Here is a 19,963-nt window from a genome sequence, read left to right as displayed (position 1 = left end):
TTTCACCCAGGCCGTAGCAAGTTCTTACTAAACACGTCACTGGAGGCAAGGGAAACAAAAGCAAAAATGAACTATTGGGACTTCATCAACAAAAAAAGCTTCTGCACAGTGAAGGAAACAATCAGCAAAACTAAAAGGCGACTGACAGAATGGGAGAAGATATTTGTAAATGACATATCAGATAAAGGGTTAGTATCCAAAATCTGTAAAGAACTCAACAAACTCAACACCCCCAAAACAAATAATCCAGTTAAGAAAGGGATAGAGAATACATGAATAGATGTATTTTCTAAAGAAGACATCCAGATGGCTTTCGTCCAGACATGAAAAGATGCCCACCATTGTTCATCATCAGGGAAATACAAATCGGAACCACAATGAAGTATCACTTTACACCTGTCAGAATTAAAACAACATAGGAAACAAAAGATGTTGGCAAGGATGTGGAGAAAGGGGAACCCTCTTAAAGTGTTGGTGGGAATGCAAACTGGTACTCTGGAGAACAGCATGGAGGTTCCTCAAAAAATTAAAAACAGAACTATCCTACGACCTAACAATTACACTACCAGGTGTTTACCCAAATGATAGAAAAATACTGATTTGAAGGGGCACATGCACCCTGATGTTTATTACAGGATTATCAACAATAGCCAAACTATGGAAAAAGCCCAAATTTCCATTGACTAATGAATGGATAAAGAAGCTGTGGTATATCAGGGTTCCTGGGTGGCTCAGTTGGTTAAGCATCCAACTTCAGCTCAGGTCATGATATTACGGTTTGTGGGTTTGAGGCCCGCATTGGGCTCTGTGCTGACAGCTCAGAGCCTGGAGTCTACTTCAGATTCTGTGTCTCCCTCTCTCTGTGCCCCTCCTCCACTTGCTCTCTCTCTCTCCCAAAAATAAATAAATGTAAAAAAAAAAAAAAAAAAAGAAGGTGTGGTGTGTATATATACGCAATGGAATATTACTCAGCCATCAAAAAGAATGCTATTTACAATGATACGAATGGCACTAGAGTATATTATGCTAGGCGAAGTAAGTCCATAAGAGAACAACAAATACCACATGATTTCATTCATATGTAGAATTTAAGAAACACAACAGATGAACACAGGGTAAGGGAAAGAAAAATAAGATAAAAATAGAGAGGAAGGCAAACGATAGAGACTCTTCAAAACAAAGAAGAAACTGAGGGTTGCTGGAATGGAGGCACGGGGGGATGGGCTAAATGGGTGATGGGTATTAAGAAGGTACTTGTTGGGATGAGCACTGGGTGTTATATGTAAGTGATGAATCACTAAATTCTCCTCCTGAAACCAACTATGACACTATATGTTAACTAATTAGAATTTAAATAAAAATTTGAAACGGAGAAAAAAAGTGGAATATGAACACACTGGGGACCTCAGACCCATGATCCCAATGTTAACTTAAAGAGTTGGTGCAAGAAACAAGACACTAACACAAAACTATTTTCTTCTCAATGTTGAATAGTTTTGTAAGATGTAAAAACAGGTTAAAAGTACAAAAGCAAAGGGACTTGATTACCTGTGGGGACATGGACGAGTCTGACAGCACTATCAGTTGTATTAACATGCTGACCTCCTGCTCCTTTGGCTCGAAATGTATCTATTCGCAAATCCTTGGGGTCTATTTTCACATCTACCTAGAACCAAAAGTACAACGTAAGTAAATTCTACGTCCGACAAATGTTTTAATACTTAAACTAAGAAAGAGCTTATACCCAAGAAAGAACTGTAAACTCCCTATATCAACTGATGCTATTTTTTGACACTGATTATGTTGCTATGAGATCATGGGGTTAGGCAATCTCTCAAGTTTCCTCACACACTATGCCACAAAGCCACATTTGATAGAAAATACACATATATATGTATGCGTGTATGCATAAAGTTGATCCTCATTATTCCGACTATATGCAAATTCACCTACTTTATTTGTTCCCCATATCAATTATTGCTGCACTTTCACAGTCACGAGGTGACATGTGCAGAACTGTAGAAACTCCAAGCTGCTCTATATGTGCACATTCCCAGCTGAGGTCGAACAAGGTGACACTTGGCTTTCTTTTTTCAGTATGGCCAGAGAATGAAGACAGGAGGGGGCAGAGCAGCGTAGTGCAAGAAGCTTTGGCTCTTGGGTCAGCTGGATGGGGTTTGAACCCCAACTCAGGCATCTGTTAATGAAGTAGCCTCAGGCAAGTCACCTAATACTTGTGAACCTCATTTTCTCTTTGTAAAATAAAGAAAATAGACTCTACCATGACAGGTTACTTTTAAGATTATAATCCATGTAAGATAAATAGATACAGAAATATATAGGTATATAAATATATGTATACACACACATACATATTTCCCCTAGGGGAAATGATGGTTCAATATTTGCTAAATCAGTGTTTGCTGAGACTTCACAAAACATAACTACTGTGAATACTGAGAATCGACTATGTGTACTTTTTAGTGGACTAAATGGTAGCATCCAAAAAGATATGTTCATGTTCTCACCACTAGAACCTTATTTGGAAAAAGAGATTTTGCAGCTGTAATTGACTTAAGATGAGATCATCCTGGATTATTCAAATAGGCCCTAAATCCAGTAAGAAGTGTCCTTAGAGGAGAAAGTAGAGGAGAGGAACGTGTGCATTCAGAGCTATCTAGCTTGAATCCAAGGAACACCTAGAGACACTAGAAACTGGAAGTAGCAAGGCAGCCTTCACCCTTAGAAGCTCTGGAAGGAGTATGGTCCTGCCAATACCTTGATTTTAGACTCCTGGCTTCTAGAACTGTGAGAAAATAAATTTTTTTTTTCTGTTTCCAGCCCCTAAATTTGTGGTAATTTGTTACACACACACACACACACACACACACATTACAAAATACGATGTTTTTTAGGGGAGAACTAACATCTTGTTCCACATTTATCATTTATTTGTATGAATGGCAGCGAATATGATTTTTCTCTTTGTAGAGTAATAACAGGGTCAGTTTTAGACTCTAATATACAACTTGGTTATTCTTTTGTTTCCTCTAAAATGAATACTATACTGTGAAGAAAAAGATTATACAGCTTTTGTTAAAATATGCCAGTGTTGGCTACCTTAAAATTTCAATAAATGCTAAAGAGAAGTGGGGCACCTGGGTGGCTCAGTCGGTTGAGCATTCGACTTCGGCTCAGGTCATGATCTTGTGGTTTGTGAGTTCAAGCCGTATATTGGGCTCACTGCTCTCAGAGTGTCAACGCAGAGCCTACTTCAGATCCTCTGTTCCCTTCACTCTGCCCCTCCCCCACTTGCACGGTCCCAAAAAATAAATACTTTTTTAAAAACAAACACTAAAGAGAAGAGTAATTTCCCATTTTTTGTGGTTACAGTATATTAAATAGTCATGTAGTAAATACATGTATATTATATGTCCTATTCTCTTAAATGTTATAACTACCTAATGACTGTTGGAAAATGCTGAACAAAGAAACAGTGACTTAATGAAATACAAAGAATTTTAAATGTCAATTAAGAGAATAAGACTTTGCTCTTTTATGAAAATGAAACTCCACTACATGAGTTTAATTTTCAAGAATATGAAGAGAATAAGAGGATAGGTGAAAATGGGGTGGAAGGAATAAGGAGGGAAGCAAGAAAACTCTATGGTTTTGATTTCTGAACTACATAAATGTTTGCATACACCAAGAGTGAAATTATATAAAAGAGGAAAGAAAACTCAAATGCTAATACTTAATAGGAACAGAAACAAATGAATCAAAATATTTACCATAATGATATCATAAGCACATAGAAAAACATTATTTCAGATGGTCTTTGAACATAGTGCTCTGACTATGCTTTCCTGGTAGGCAATATCCTAAGGACAGAATTCTTAAACAGTACTCAGTAGTTTGCTAATTTTAAAAACATTTTATATATGCTACATAATAAAGAAAAACATAAATATATTAACGTGATTAAGAAATAAAATTTTTACTCAAGTGTAAAGAGATATAAATACAAAATGCAAGATGGTGAGGAGGAAATACTCCCTTAATGTTAAATTTGAGTTGGTAATACTAGTAATTGGTACCAGTTATTTAAAATCATATGTAGGGGCGCCTGGGTGGCGCAGTCGGTTGAGCGTCCGACTTCAGCCAGGTCATGATCTCACGGTCCGTGAGTTCGAGCCCCGCGTCAGGCTCTGGGCTGATGGCTCAGAGCCTGGAGCCTGTTTCCGATTCTGTGTCTCCCTCTCTCTCTGCCCCTCTCCCGTTCATGCTCTGTCTCTCTCTGTCCCAAAAATAAATAAACGTTGGAAAAAAATATATATATATAAAAAATAAAATCATATGTATATCGTAGCTCTGTACATTAAAGAATCTAAATGTAAGCACACATTAATAATAATGAGCATACATAGTACCCAGCTCTTAATTTCTGGGTATATTTCTCACCAAAAGAAATGAGATCTGACACCAAGTCTGAGGCAGACAGATAGAAGTTGGGCTTAGGATATCTAATTATACCAGAAAGCAAGGATATGCTCAAAAACTAATGGGGTCATTTCAAAAAGAGCTTCCCTAAAAAGGCTACCACTGACCAAATCAGGGACAAATTGAACATTAAACACAACAGTGATTAGAACTCACAAACTGTAAGTCTGTAATGAGGTCAATAATGAAATAATATTGAGTTTATAATGAGGTAAAATAAAAGACAAAGAAAGAAGGAAGGAGGAGAGAGGATATATTAGTGAGGAAAGTTCTTTACAGAAAAGAATGCCAGTTAATAAATGCAGAAGAAAAGACAGAATATTACCATCTTGCAACCCCAAAGAAAATAACTGATTCAGGCAAAAAGATCACTAATGGATGTTAAGATCATTGAAAAGTTGTTGGAAATAGGATATATGTACCCCAGAGATTCCTCAGGAACTGCAAAGAGAAAAATATAATTTTTAAACGGTGATAGTTTTATGGTCACGATGTTTAAACTAATCCTCACTAAAGTCAGACAATCTGATATTATGTGTCTTCTGATAAAATGCAACATGAATATAAGTGCCTATAAAGTATTCTTGATCAAAATGAGTAATCCGAGGCGCCTTGGGTGGCTTAGTTGGTTAAATGTTCAACTTTTGATTTCAGCTCAGGTCATGATCTCACGGTCATGAGTTTGAGCCCCACATCGGGCTCTATGCTCATAACATGGAGCCTACTTCTGATCTTCTGTCTCCTTCTCTCTGCCCCTCCCCTGCTCACGCTCTGTCTCTCTCAAAAATAAATAAACATTAAAAAAAAAAAAACACAAAAAACATATAACCTGAATGCAACAGGATAAAGGAATGAGTTAAAGAGTACCATGAGGAAACAAATTCTATAAGACAAATGGTCTAGACTCTTCAGAAAATTAATGTCATTAAAAAAAAAAAGGGTTGGGAGACTGTTCCAACCTTAAAGATATATATGACTTAATGACAAGGTATGAAACTTGATGGAATCCTGATTTAAAAAAAAACAAACAAACCTAGAAATAACTCCACAGAACTCCTAAAACCCTCTGAATTTCCTATGATAAGACTGATGAATTGCACCAAAACCCATAAAATACCAGGAATAAACCTAACCAAAGAGGTGAAAAGTCTATACACTGAAAACTATAGAAAGCTTACAGAACAAATTGAAGAAGACACAAAAAAATGGAAAAAGATTCCATGCACACGGATAGGAATAACAACTATCGTTAAAATGTCAATACTACCCAAAACAATCTACATATTCAATGCAATCCCTAACAAAGTAACACCAGCATTCTTCACAGAGCTAGAACAATCTTAAAATTTGTATGGAACCAGAAGAGACCCCAAATAGCCAAAGCAATTCTGAAAAAGAAAACTAAAGCTGAAGGCATCACAATGCTGGACTTCAAGCTGTATTACAAAGCTGTAATCATCAAGACGGTATGGTACTGATACAAAAACAGACACTTAGATCAGTGGAACAGAATAGAGAACCCAGAAATGGACTCACAAACATATGGCCAACTAATCTTTGACAAAGCAGGAAACAATATCCAATGGGATAAAGACAGTCTCTTCAGCAAATGGTGCTGGGAAAACTGGACAGCAACATGCAGAAGAATGAACCTAGACCACTTTCTTACACCATACACAAAAATAAACTCAAAATGAATGAAAAACCTAAACGTAAGACAGGAAGCCATCAAAATCCTAGAGGAGAAAGCAGGAAAAAACCTCTTTGACCTTGGCCACAGCAACTTCCTACTCAACATGTCTCTGGAGACAATGGAAACAATAGCAAAAATGAACTCTTGGGACCCCATCAAGATAAAAAGCTTCTGCATGGTGAAGGAAACAATCAGCAAAACTAAAAGGCAACTGACAGAATGGGAGAAGATATGTGCAAATGACATATCAGATAAAGGGTTAGTATCCAAAATCTATAGAGAACTTATCAAACTCAACACCCAAAAAACAAGTAATCCAGTGAAGAAATGAGCAAAAGACATGACTAGACACTTTTTCTAAAGAAGACATCCAGATGGTTAACAGACACATGAAAAAATGCTCAACATCACTCATCATCAGGGAAATACAAATCCAAACCACAATGAGATACTACCTCACACCAGTCAGAATGGGTAAAATTAACAGCTCAGGCAATGACAGATGTTGGTGAGGATGCAAAGAAAAAGGGACTCTTTCACACTACTGGTGGGAATGCAAACTGGTGCAGCCACTCTGGAAAACAGTATGGAGGTTCCTCAAAAAATTAAAAATAGAACTACCCTACAACCCAGCAATTGTACTACTAGGAATTTATCCAACGGATACAAAAATGCTGATTTGAAGGGGCACATGCACCCCAATGTTTATAGCAGAACTATCACCACAGCCAAAGCATGGAAAGAGCCCAAATGTCCACTGACAGATGAATGGATAAAGAAGATGTGGCATATATACACAGTGGGAATATTACTCATCAAAATTATGCTAAGCGAAATTAGAGAAAGACAAATATCGTATGATTTCACTGATATGTGGAATTTAAGATACAAAACAGATGAACATAAGGGAAGGGGAGCAAAAATCACATAAAAACAGGGGGACAAAACATAAGAGACTCTTAAATATGGAGAACAAACAGAGGGTTACTGGAGGGGTGGTGGGTAGGGGGATGGGCTAAATGGGCAAGGGGCATTAAGGAAGACACTTGTTGGGATGAGCGCTGGGTGTTATATGTAGGGGATGAACCATTGGATTCTATTCTCGAAATCATTATTGCACTATATGCTAACTAACTTGGATGTAAATTAAAAACAAATGATTAAAAAATAAAGACTGATGAAGGTATTTTGTTATACACAACAAGCCCCTTTTTAAGTGTATGTTAATAAGAGGTGATTCCTAAAGCCCTTAGATAACCACACGATGGGGGCTGACTGCCAGGGGGACTAATCATGTGATTGGAGGACTAGAATTTTCAGCTCTACCGCCCCCACCCCAACTTTCAGTGAAGGGAAAGGAGCTGGAGGTCAAATTAATCGCTAGTGCCCAATGGTTTAATCAATCATGGCTATGTATAGAAGTTTCCATGAAAATCCTCAAGACACAGGGTTCAAAGAACTTTCAGGCTGGTGAACACGTGGAGGTGCAAGGAGGGTAGTGAACCTAGACAGGGTAGGGGAGCTCTGCACGTCTTCCCACGTACTTTGCCCCATACATCTCTCCCATATGGCTGTTCCTGAATTGTATCTTTTGTAATAAACAACTTTTCATAGTAACTGAGTTCTGTGAGCTACTTCAGTAAATTATCGAGCTCAAGGATGGGGTTGTGGAAACCTCTCAATTCATAGCCACTTGGTCAGAAGCACAGGTGACACCCTGGACTGGTGACTGACCTCTGAGGTGGGAGGGAAGGGAGACCGGTGGGAATGAGCTCCTAGCCTGTGGGGTCTGATGCTATTTCCTGGTAGGTCATGTCAGAATTGAGTTGACTTGTAGGACAGCCACTTGGTGTCCACAGATTATTGAGGAATTGCTTGCTCGCGGAAAAAAAAGCTCGACACACTTAGAGTGGAGGAGTATTCTGTGAGTAAACAGAACGTGCAGGAGTTTTTCCTAGAAGATAATATTACAGAATTATGGCTGATTTTCACAGATAATGGTATTGTTTAAGTAGGAAAATGTCCTAATCTTAAAAGATGTTAAGTTGAAGATTTGGAGGATAAAGCCTCATAGTGTCTGCTATACTCTTTATAGTTATTTAAAAAAATGTGCACACGTACACACATAGGAATCCCGCAAATATGGCAAAATGTAAATGGGTATTGACTACAGGTGAAGGTTATGTAAGTTTTTAGTGGCAGTCTTTCAATTTTCTGTATATTTAAAATAAAATTTTAAAAAGGAAAAAAAAATAGGCAATATGGCTGTATTCAACTAATAAGATAATAGACCCTATATAGATATTATGTCACTGCCCTCAACATATTATCTATGGAATTCATTTCCACAGATAAAACTTAAGCAACATTATAAAAACTTTGTGAATTCTGTTTTATGAAGAGAATTGGCTTCTATTTAAAAAGCAAAAGAAAACACCCTGGTGAGACATAAGAAGGGCAACTTTACCTTGGGAAGAGTTAAGATTTCCCAATATAGACTACAAAGTTCAATGTGTATCATCAAAAATCAGTTTCCTAGTGCTTGAGAGGATGTGGAGAAACGGGAACCCTCTTGCACTGTTGGTGGGAATGCAAACTGGTGCAGCCACTCTGGAAAACCGTGTGGAGGTTCCTCAAAAAAATTAAAAATAGACCTACCCTATGACCCAGCAGTAGCACTGCTAGGAATTTACCCAAGGGATACAGGAGTACTGATGCATAGGGGCACTTGTACCCCAATGTTTATAGCAGCACTCTCAACAATAGCCAAATTGTGGAAAAAGCCTAAATGTCCATCAACTGATGAATGGATAAAGAAATTGTGGTTTATATACTCAATGGAGTACTACGTGGCAATGAGAAAGAACGAAATATGGCCCTTTGTAGCAACGTGGATGGAACTGGAGAGTGTGATGCTAAGTGAAATAAGCCATACAGAGAAAGACAGATACCATATGATTTCACTCTTATGTGGATCCTGAGAAACTTAACAGAAACCCATGGGGGAGGGGAAGGAAAAAAAAAATGAGGTTAGAGTGGGAGAGAGCCAAAGCATAAGAGACTCTTAAAAACTGAGAACTGAGGGTTGATGGGGGGGTGGGAGGGAGGGAAGGGTAGGTGATGGGCATTGAAGAGGGCATCTTTTGGGATGAGCACTGGGTGTTGTACGGAAACCAATTTGACAATAAATTTCATATATTAAAAAAAAAAAATCAGTTTCCTAGAAGCTAAGGCTTGTCAGCAAAACACCTATTAAGCTGAAGTTGTCAATGCCTCCTGGTAAGGTTACCTCATCTGGTTGAGGAAGGACAATGACTGACATGGTTCCTGTGTGAATACGCTGCATTCTTGATGACAGGCCCACCTCGGGGATTCGCTGAACTCGGTGAATCCCACCTTCATACTTCAAATGCTTATATACACTGTCACCAGAAATTCGGGCAGCTGCATGATGTAGCCCACCTAGGAATATAAAATCCAAAAATATTAACTAGTTCTACTTTGAAAGAGATTTGGATCTTAAATGCCCTTACTCCCAGGCCTGAATCCAAGTACAGAGCCAAAGATGAGAACATAAACTAGGTACAAAACTGTATCTTCCCAAGGTCAATGTATTAATATATAAAAGGAAATATACCAAAATATTATTCATGCTTATCTCTGGGGAACAGAAGAACAATATATTTTTTTATTTTACTTTTTATACTTTTGTTTCTAAACATTCTGTAATGAACAAAATTTACTTTTATAAAAATTCTTCTAGAAAAAAAATACTGGGACATTTTCTTCAGTGAACTACCCTATGCAAGTGTAGGCCAATGTGGTGCCTATATAAAAGAAGGCTCACTAACATAAGAATTTATGTATTTATTTTAATTTATTTACTGTTTATTTTTGAGAGACAGAGAGAGAGAGACAGAACATGAGCAGGGGAGGGGCAGAGAGAGAGGGAGACACAGAATCTGAAGCAGGCTCCAGGCTCTGAGCCATCAGCACAGAGCCTGACGTGGGGCTTGAACTCACCAACAGTGAGATCATGACCTAAGCTGAAGTCGGATGCATAACTGACTGAGCCATCCAGGTACACCTTTATTTTTTTTATTAAAAAAAATTTTTTTTAGCATTTATTTATTTTTGAGAGACAGAGTGTGAACAGGGGAGGGGCACAGAGAGAGGGAGACACAGAATCTGAAGCAGGCTCCAGGCTCTGAGCAGTCAGCACAGGGTCTGATGGGGGGCTCAAACTCACGAGCCGTGAGATCATGACCTGAGCCGAAGTCAGACACTTAACTGCTTAACCGACTGAGCCACCCAGGTGCCCCTCAGGTGCTCATTTAAAAAATAATTTTTTAATGTTTATTTATTTTTGCATGATGAATAATTCTATATAGGTCCTCCTAAGTTTTCAAGAATCTGTTGAAATTTAGCTCTTGTTTATTTATCTGTAGAACGTGAAGATAAACACAAAAAAATCTTCATGCCTAGGTTAGCCTTTTCTTATTGGACATATTTTTTTTTTAATATTTTTATTATAAAATAATACAGACATGGGGTACTTGAGTGGCTCAGTTGGTTAAGCATCTGACTCTTGGTTTTGGCTCAGGTCATGGTCTCACAGTTTTGGGTTTGAGTCCTGCATCAGGCTACACTCTGACACTATAATGAACTAGGGTCATTTTAATCATATGAAGATACTATTTTTAAAATACCACTATAAATCCAGGATTTGAGTATATCTATCATGTTTAAATCAATTGCAACTATTATCAATGAAGCTCAACTTGTCCATCTTTGTCCAGCAGGTGCTTTTTCAAGGTAATTTCTGAGTTCTTGTAGAGTATAACAGAGTTCTTACTATGGTATAACAAAATTTCCCAGGATTATCCTGAACTTTTCCTCCCCAAAACCTGGAATCAGTGATATCTCCAAGAAGCCTTCATTCCTTTCAGAGAGAAATAATACTTCAATATTTTTAATATTTGGGCAATAGGAATGTTCACTATTACTGGGTAGGTCATTGATTACAGGTCTTTGCGTAGACAGAGACAGAAAATACGTCGAGTTCATACTGATGTTGGGAGACAACTCTGTATCGGTTTCTTGCATTTCTGCACATCTTGCAAATAAGGCACTGCCTGTCCTCTCGTTCCAGAAAATATTTTTAAGAGTGTTTGCATAGGAAACAGATTTGGAGGTGCATCTCCTTCCAGAGCAAAGGACAAGTTTGCGTATGGCCTTGGAAGGTAAAGGTAGCGTCTCCTTGTTAGAGCAATGGGCAAGCATGCTTACTTAAAAATTTTGAGATCTCTAAGCTCAGAGTTCCTCTCATATAATGAAACCTACTGCATAGGCAGTTATCTGGCTTCGAGTTGCCTTATAGGACCTGGGGCTCATTGAACCAAAACAAAAATGGTGATATTCTGCTTACTGCTATTGCGAGCAATAACCTGTCCTCTGTCTCTGACCCACAAAACTGTGGCGTGCTAACTTGTTAGCTTGCAAGTAGGGCAAAATCTCAGACCATTTGCAGTTCTTGACAATTAATACTTCCAGGGTAAATTCAAGATGACAGCCTCTTCTCTATTGCTCTTGTCTTCCATTCCAAGAATCTTGGTTCTTAAGGACAGGGAAGATACTACAATATCTCATAATCATTCCTCTATTTTATCCCATAGTACACATACAACAGTTTAGAATAACTATGCTAGTTCTGCCACAACATGATTACTAAAAACATTAAAAATTGCTCTTCCTGTTCTCCCATTTTTCAAATGATTGTATTCTATACTGTCAGATACAGTTCTAAAACACTGTATTATTTTCCTTAGTCCTCAAATAGACCTAGTTCTGCAGGTAACCACATGCATGCTCACCTCTACTCCTTATGTTGATTCTTCATATTTTAGTTGTTTAAACTTTTATCTTCTAGTAGATTCCTCAGAAAGGGAACATGGGAAAAGGACTTCTTGAATCGCTGCATATTGAGAAGTTTGTATACTTATACTCATAAGTCAGTTTTGCTGCTTATAAAATCCTTAACTCAAACTTCCTTCCCCTGGGTTAACTATGCTGCCACTGCTGCTGCCATGTTCTTAAGATGTTTCTAGTGAAGATTCAGTGCTCTGATGTCAGATCTAACCACTTGGTTTCTAAAGTCAGCATGGTGGACAAAAATTGGCCATAATATTAGATTACCCTAGAAAATGACTTAGGAAGGTAACTTATCAGAGACTGACATACCCTCTCTTTTTTTTTTTTTTTTTTTTTTTTAAATTTTTTTTTTTTTTCAACGTTTTATTTATTTTTGGGACAGAGAGAGACAGAGCATGAACGGGGGAGGGGCAGAGAGAGAGGGAGACACAGAATCGGAAACAGGCTCCAGGCTCTGAGCCATCAGCCCAGAGCCCGACGCGGGGCTCGAACTCACGGACCGCGAGATCGTGACCTGGCTGAAGTCGGATGCTTAACCGACTGCGCCACCCAGGCGCCCCCCCTCTCTTTTTAAGATTTTATTTTTAAGTTATCTCTACATCTAACGTGGGGCTCAAACTCACAACCCCAAGATCAAGAGTCGCACGTTTCAATGACTGAACCAGCCAGGCACCCCTGACACACTGTCTCTTACTAGTCCAACACGGCTGGTCTTCCTCCAGCGATGGAACAAATTACTGTTTATCTTCTTGAATACCAGATAAAGAAGCTGACTACCATTTAGCAGTCAGATGATATGAAAAATGTAATTGTTTATCATTAATACTCAGTGTAGTCAGATGCTCATATTATGAAAGATACCTAGAAACTGAGACAGAGTGAGGCCACAACAATTAAATTTTCCATCTCATACTCACTCTGTACTTTTAATATTATTCCCCTCACCCCCCCTTTACCTACTTCATGTTGAGGGCACATATTTGAATTTATATGACCTGAAAGGAGAAGGCTGCAACTTTACTGTACAGATGACTAGAGCCAATCTTAGGCTGCCTGGGTTCAAATTTAAGCTTTTCCTCTTCCTAGTGTGTGTCCACAGGCAAATTATTTCATTTGTTCATGCTCTGGTTTCCTTACTTGTAAATGGTAATTATAACTAGGGCTACAGTATGGAAAGCCATTCACATTGCAGACTATGTGAGTAGTGCTTCAAGGCATAAGTAAGCATATGATATAGTGCTGAATTCAACCTATCTCCAAGGGTTGTTGTGAGGAATAACTGAGATAAACACTTGTAGAGCATTTAGCAGTATTGACATTTAGCCATCAATAAGTATCAGCAGTTCAGTTACTGAGAGTGTATCATTGGCTCTCCTGGGCCAGTCTGATGTCATGTGGAAGAGAATGATGATCCCTGTGAACTGGGGCGCCTGGGTGGCTCAGTCAGTTAAGCGGCCGACTTCAGCTCAGGTCACGATCTCGCAGTCCATGGGTTTGAGCCCGTGTTGGGCTCTGTGTTGTCATGACAGCTCAGAGCCTGGAGCCTGCTTCAGATTCTGGGTCTCCCTCTCTCTCTGCCCCTCCCCTGCTTGCTCATTCTCTCTCTCTCTCTCTCTCTCTCTCTCTCTCTCTCTCTCTCTCTCTCAAGAACAAACAAAGATCCTGTGAACTAAATTATGATGTAGGGCAGAAATGATATACCTCTGAGGTAGGAGAGTGAGGTGCACTGCTGGCCTTGCCAGCTGAAAGAAAACTGCTTTTGGTGGTCCTAACTGGCAGGTGTGGAGAAAAAAAAGTATTTGTCAGATCAACAGCTACATACCAGGTATCAGGGGCTGTGAATTTGCTCAAGCAACGAAACCACATCTGGTACAGCTGCTGTCATTAGAATCACCAGCTGGCTAAGCTTATAATAATCCACTGTCATTCATTGGGATCTGATCTACCTTCTTTATAGGTCAAATAAACAAGTTGAAAAGGGATGAGGTAGGAATCATCAACCGTGCATCTTTTAAGTCCTTGATGGTGGCACTGATCTCTGCAATCTCTTTAGGAATGCAGCATTGCTTTTGGTTTACTATTTTCCTAGGTAGAGGCAATGCTGATGGCTCCTACTTGGCCTTTCTCATCATCTAGTCCTCACCCCACAGGTCAAGGAAAATAATATGGGATTCTGCCAGCTGCTGAGTATATCTGTTCCAGCTATGTATCCAGAACTGGGGAAACCATTGCAGGATGGGTTTGGGAACCCACCAGGCCCACTGTGAGAGGAACCTGTACTAAAACTATTCTTCACCTGCCCTCCACAAGCCTCTCTTCTAAGTGCTGGGCCACAGTGATGTTTTGGGTCTCCTGGAATCAGTGTCATTTCAGAGCCAGTGTCCAGTAGTCCCTGAAAAGTCTGGTTATTTCCTTTTCTGCAGGACACAGTTACCCTTGCAAAAGGCCACAGATCCCTTTTGGGAGAATGCTGAGAGAAGAGTGAAGAGTATAAATATTTGGCAATATACTGGGGTCCTTCCTCAAGGGCACCCAGTGTCCCCTTTATTCAAGGGGTTTGGGCCTGTAAACCGGCTCAGGTCTGAGAACTGATTGAGGAGCGATGACTTGTTTTTATGATTAAAGTTAGATTTCTGTTCACTTGACCTAACACTTTTCTGCTTATACAGATCAAGTAAGAATTTACGGGGCTTCCTATCTATTTTCCCTCTAGAGACGCCATGGTCAACTAGCCAATGCCATAGGTCTATACGCATCAGACTACTGACTGCTGCTTTGACTCTACTGTCCATGACAGCAACTGTACCCACCTTGCCTCTGCTGCTGAGTGCTGCCACTTGCCCCCTGCCACCCTGAAATCCAATTACTCCCATTGCATTTAGGTTTCCCAATTGAGCTACCAAAGTCCCCACTCTAAGGTCTGGCCGACAGAGAAGAGCAATCATAGAGCTCTTCAAGGATGCCAGGGCTCCCCTTACAAATTTATTTCTCACATCTGTGGTAAAAAGTATGTCTTCTGGACACATAAAATGAATCATCACATTACGTTAAGCGACCTTTCCCTGAATTTAACTGGCAAGCAGAGTATAGCAAAACATAATTATAAACATTAAACTGTTGGGAGGGAGGAGATAATGTAATACACTTCATAGAATCCCTTTAACTTGGAATATATTTCAATTTATCAGATACCCAGTATACAGAATAACAGAGTTCAGACTTATACTACATATCCAGAGCTCTTGCCCTCTACTGCTTCCACAAAAACTATCTTTAATCATTTAGTTTGGACTATTTATGGAATGACTGAGTATTATCCCTATCTGTACCTACGGTCACAAAACTACAAGACTTTAAGTCACTCGATACATGAATTTTTGCATGAAAGTATGTTTCCTTTCAACCTTAGCTTTTAGGGCTGTGTGAATCTTTGGAGTTCCTCTCCATTTCAATTAAATATTAAAATATATAGAGAGAATTTAACGTACATAGTTTATAAGGTAGGTACTTTTTACCCCTCTATTTTAGCCTTCCTAGTCACATCTTTTCTTCTCTGAATTATAAATAAATCAACTTTTAAGTATTTAATAATTTTAATAAGTAGAGGTTTATTCTTAGTCTTTAATTAAAAAAAATTTTTTTTAACGTTTATTTAGTTTTGAGAGAAAGAGAGACAGAGCACAACAGAGGAGGGGCAGAGAGAGAAGAAGACACAGAATCTGAAGTAGGCTCCAGGCTCTGAGCTGTCAGCACAGAGTCCGATGCAGGGCTTGAATCCACAAACTGTGAGATCATGACCTGAGCCGAAGTCGGATGCTTAACCAGCTGAGCCACCCAGGTACCCCACTTCGTCTTTAATTTTAAAGGTATAGAGTAAAATATTTAAATTTTTCTTCCTTCAAAAAAAAGTCCTTTTTGGAGTACCTGAGAGGCTCAGTTGGTTAAGGGTCTGACTCTTGATTTCGGCTCAGATCACAATCTCACAGTCTGTAAGCCCGCCACGGGGCTCTGCGCTTGGGATTCTCTCTCTCCCTCTCTCTCTGCCCCTCCCCTGCTTGCACGAATGCTCTCTCTCTCTCAAAATAAATAACTTAAAAAAAAAGTCTTTTTTACTTTTTAAGGTATCTCTATTTTATTTTTCCAGTAAATCAGTCTATCTAAAAGAAAGGTTTCCCAAACATTGTCTAGGAATTGTTTAGGCTGCTCTACATTCCTGGAACAGAATCTCTTTCCCTGTTGTTATTGAGTTCATCTTTTGTTCTTGAAAACTGGATTCAAAATATACATCTGAGAGGTCATGATGACATTTACCACTATTCTCTTTTATAATGCTGTTTCTAAAAATTTTATTTTTTTAAGTAATCTCTATACCCAACGTGGGGCTTGAACCTGTAACCCTGAGATCAAGAGTAGCATGCTCCACCAACCAAGTCAGCCAGGTGCCCCATAATGCTGCTATTTCTGATTATATTCTCCTTTAAACTCTCTCCTCTCTTGCTTCCATAATATTATATTGTCCTTGGGGCACCTGGCTGGCTCAGTCGGTAGGGCATGTGACTCTTGATCTTGGGGTCATGAGTTCAAGCCCCATGTTAGGAATAGATATTACTTTCTAAACATACTATTATGCAGTCCTCATCCTTTTTCTGCTTATCTGACTCCTCTCTTTCTTTTGCCAACTAGTTAATCTTTCTAAATGTGGCCGTTCTCTAAGGTCCGATGCCCTACATGTTCCCTCTCCATAGACTCTCCCTCACGTATTCTCTCAGTGTTAGATGTGGCTATTGAATCTTTCTCCTTGATGCTGTTCTCTCACCCAAGCTCTGGCTACACAACTTCAGCATTTAGTGCATATTTCTGAATGGGTGTTCACTATAACCAGAGATTTAATAATTCACTCTGCGTTCCATCTTGAATGAATGTTGTAGTTTTCCCAGCTAGAAAGATTAGAATCCCGGTGGCTCATCTTGTTTGTGTCAGAATAGGCTATGAGGATGGGGATGTATGATTCTGGATGTGAAAAACTTAAGTTTAATCCTGGGACTGCCATTACTTACCATGTGATCTTGGATTAGGTACTTACTCTCTGAGCCTAACTCCTCATTTGTAAAATGGGATTAATAACATCTATCTCACAGGGCTATGAAGATCAAACCACCTACACTACACCCTGGACATGGGGGCAAGCACTAGGCCCTCTTTTGTCCATTCTTAGACTTTGAAGATCTCCCATGTGTCTACTGCCAAGTGTAAATCTTAGTTATACCTGGATTTCTCTAATAACCTCTCTGCAGTCTGCTTAAATCTAGCTTCTTGATCCATCCTGCAAATTGCTGTCTAAATAATCTTTTTTTTTTTTAAATTTTTTTTTTTTTTTTCAACGTTTATTTATTTTTGGGACAGAGAGAGACACAGCATGAACGGGGGAGGGGCAGAGAGAGAGGGAGACACAGAATCGGAAACAGGCTCCAGGCTCTGAGCCATCAGCCCAGAGCCCGACGCGGGGCTCGAACTCACGGACCGCAAGATCGTGACCTGGCTGAAGTCGGACGCTTAACCGACTGCGCCACCCAGGCGCCCCTAAATAATCTTAAAATATGTATTTATCAAGTCATATGCTTATTGATAAAATCTCCAACAGCTCTCTACTCCCCAACAATCAAGGCCTGTTCAGCTTTCAAGGCTGTTCAAACTCTACTCCCTTAAACTCATTTCCTATGACCTCCTAACACAAATGTGCTCTGGGTAAACTGGGGTCCTCATTGTCCTTCACACACACCAAGATCTTTCCTACCACCACATTGTTGCTCTGGTGGCTCCTTCCCTCTGCTTTCAATTCCTCTTTCCTGACCACTGGCTGTATTGAAAACCTGTACCAAGCACAACTTTCCTATTCATTCATTTTCCTCCACTGTTTAACTTACTTCAATCCTTCTTCCTTTTTCCTGAGAGTTTGCAGTTTATTATTGGGTATCAATGTATAACCAAGAAGATAAAAACTTTCATATGGCTTAAAAGAATGGGGAAAAAAAAAAAAAGAATTACTACCAGATGTTCTGATTTAACATAATTGAGTATTTAAAAGTTTAAGGACTTGTATTGTTTGCTATTGTTTACATTGTATAAGTTTTTATCTGCCCAACTAGAGTGGTGTCTTAAAAATAAAGACAAATGATTAACTTTTTCTGCATTTCCATAAAAATTGAACACATAAAAAAAGAGAATAGATGCAAAGTCAGGAAACTCACACATGGTGCTGAGGGAAGGTAGAGAAAATGCTACTAAGGGCAATGAAATGAAGAGAGAAGTTGAGAGAATAAAAATGTGAGAAAAGTTTTTGAGATAATATGAAATAGGGAGAAGATTCTTCTTTTAACTTCAACATTATGATAATAAGAATATAAGGTGGATGGAATATATTCAAAAGAGAGCTTGAAGAAAGCTCAGAAAGTTAAAATCCTTTATGAAGAACGATTTCAATGGATTTGGCAGAGAAGCATAAGGCTGAACCACTGGCAGACCAAATTTTTGGAAAGACTATTTTGTTATGAATATTTAACCTTTCAGATTATAAAAATTAAAGAGGTTAAAAAAGAATCTAATACATCATTAGCCACTCAGTCTAACTGATAATACTTTCAGGTTGTATCCCATAAATGATAAAGTTCTTAACAGCAAAAACCTTAACACATCTTTCTTTGAATAGAGAACAATGAGTTTCAAGGCAAGGTATATCTATCCTTCCTAGAGAAGTTTTCTCTAATTCAGACATTCCTTCCTTCACTACGTCCCACCCCTGGTTAAGACCCCTATTAGGGTAAAGCCGCTGAGAATGATGAACCTGTATCACAGCATTTAGTAGATACAGATAAAATGTTTTAAAAAATGGGAGGGGCACTTGGGTGGCTCAGTTGGTTAAAAGCCCATCAGACTCTTGATTTCACTTCAGGTCATGAGCCCATGGTTTATAGGTTTGAGCCGTGTTGGACTCTGTGCTCCCGGAACAGAGATTGCTTGAGATTCTCTCTCCCCACTTCTCGCTGCCCCTCCCCCACTTGTGCATGCGTGCACTCTCTCTCTCTTTCAAAAGAAAAAAGAAAAATTTAAATAAAAAATGGGCCCACATGGTTCTAATGGAGATCAGACGTAAAATAATTTTTAGCATCATCTATGGACAAAATCCTCAAATACGCCTACCGTAATCAGCTGGTGTATAATTCAGAAGTTCAAATTTCCAGTTTTTATAGCTTGAATAATTCTGGTACATATCAAATATTTCCCGGGTAAACTGCTGGCAGATATCACCTAAAAAAATATATATACAAAAAATATTCAGCACAAATTTTTAAGAGAGCCATTCTTAGGTACAGGCCTCTTAAGGAAATGAGTAACTGGTTCCACAGTGAAACACATTTAATGGACTTTTAAAGTTAAAGTGTGTCAAACCAAGGTAAAATTTAAGTATTTTTTTCTTGGATCATTTATAATAAAATTATTTAACTGACCTCCAGTAGTTCTTCCAGATGTCACCTCTAAAAGAACGTCATTTTTGTCATATTTCTCCTTTGGCACTAGACTCTGGAAAAGCTGAAAAAGGGGGAAAAATCAGCATTTGTGTGTATATTTTCTATGGTATACTATTGCTTGATTTTAGATAAAAGACCCCCAAACATTAAAAAATCAGTAACACAATCATATAGCATCCCAACAAGGTCTAGTCATTAAATGCTATAAGTGGACCGGACCTAAAATAAGTGATCAGTTCATGCTAACAATGGAACTACTTGTCAGGGTATTCTCCACAACGCTATCAGACAATCTTAATTTTCTAAAATGTCC

The 19,963-nt window shown here is 38.8% G+C and overlaps 1 protein-coding gene across 10 annotated transcripts in view; it reads right to left on the bottom strand.

Moving 5' to 3' along the window:
• The window catches only part of MTRF1 (mitochondrial translation release factor 1), a 71,454-nt gene that overhangs the window by 25,006 nt on the left and 26,485 nt on the right, over positions 1 to 19,963 (bottom strand). For 9 of the 10 annotated variants that reach the window (XM_045478034.1, XM_045478033.1, XM_045478024.1 and 6 more), the window contains 4 exons: positions 19,630 to 19,711; positions 19,322 to 19,429; positions 9,483 to 9,655; positions 1,549 to 1,666 (listed from right to left, as the gene is read on the bottom strand). In XM_045478034.1, the coding sequence (XP_045333990.1) occupies positions 1,549 to 1,666; positions 9,483 to 9,655; positions 19,322 to 19,429; positions 19,630 to 19,711 (481 nt within the window). The remainder of the gene's footprint in view (positions 1 to 1,548; positions 1,667 to 9,482; positions 9,656 to 19,321; positions 19,430 to 19,629; positions 19,712 to 19,963) is intronic. The other variant, XM_045478083.1, reaches the window with a different exon arrangement.

This window comes from Leopardus geoffroyi, chromosome A1 (assembly GCF_018350155.1).
Source record: "Leopardus geoffroyi isolate Oge1 chromosome A1, O.geoffroyi_Oge1_pat1.0, whole genome shotgun sequence".
NCBI classification, from domain to species: Eukaryota; Metazoa; Chordata; class Mammalia; order Carnivora; family Felidae; genus Leopardus; species Leopardus geoffroyi.
The sequence above is the reverse complement of the archived record's forward strand: the minus strand, read 5'-3'. Positions and strand labels throughout refer to the sequence as shown.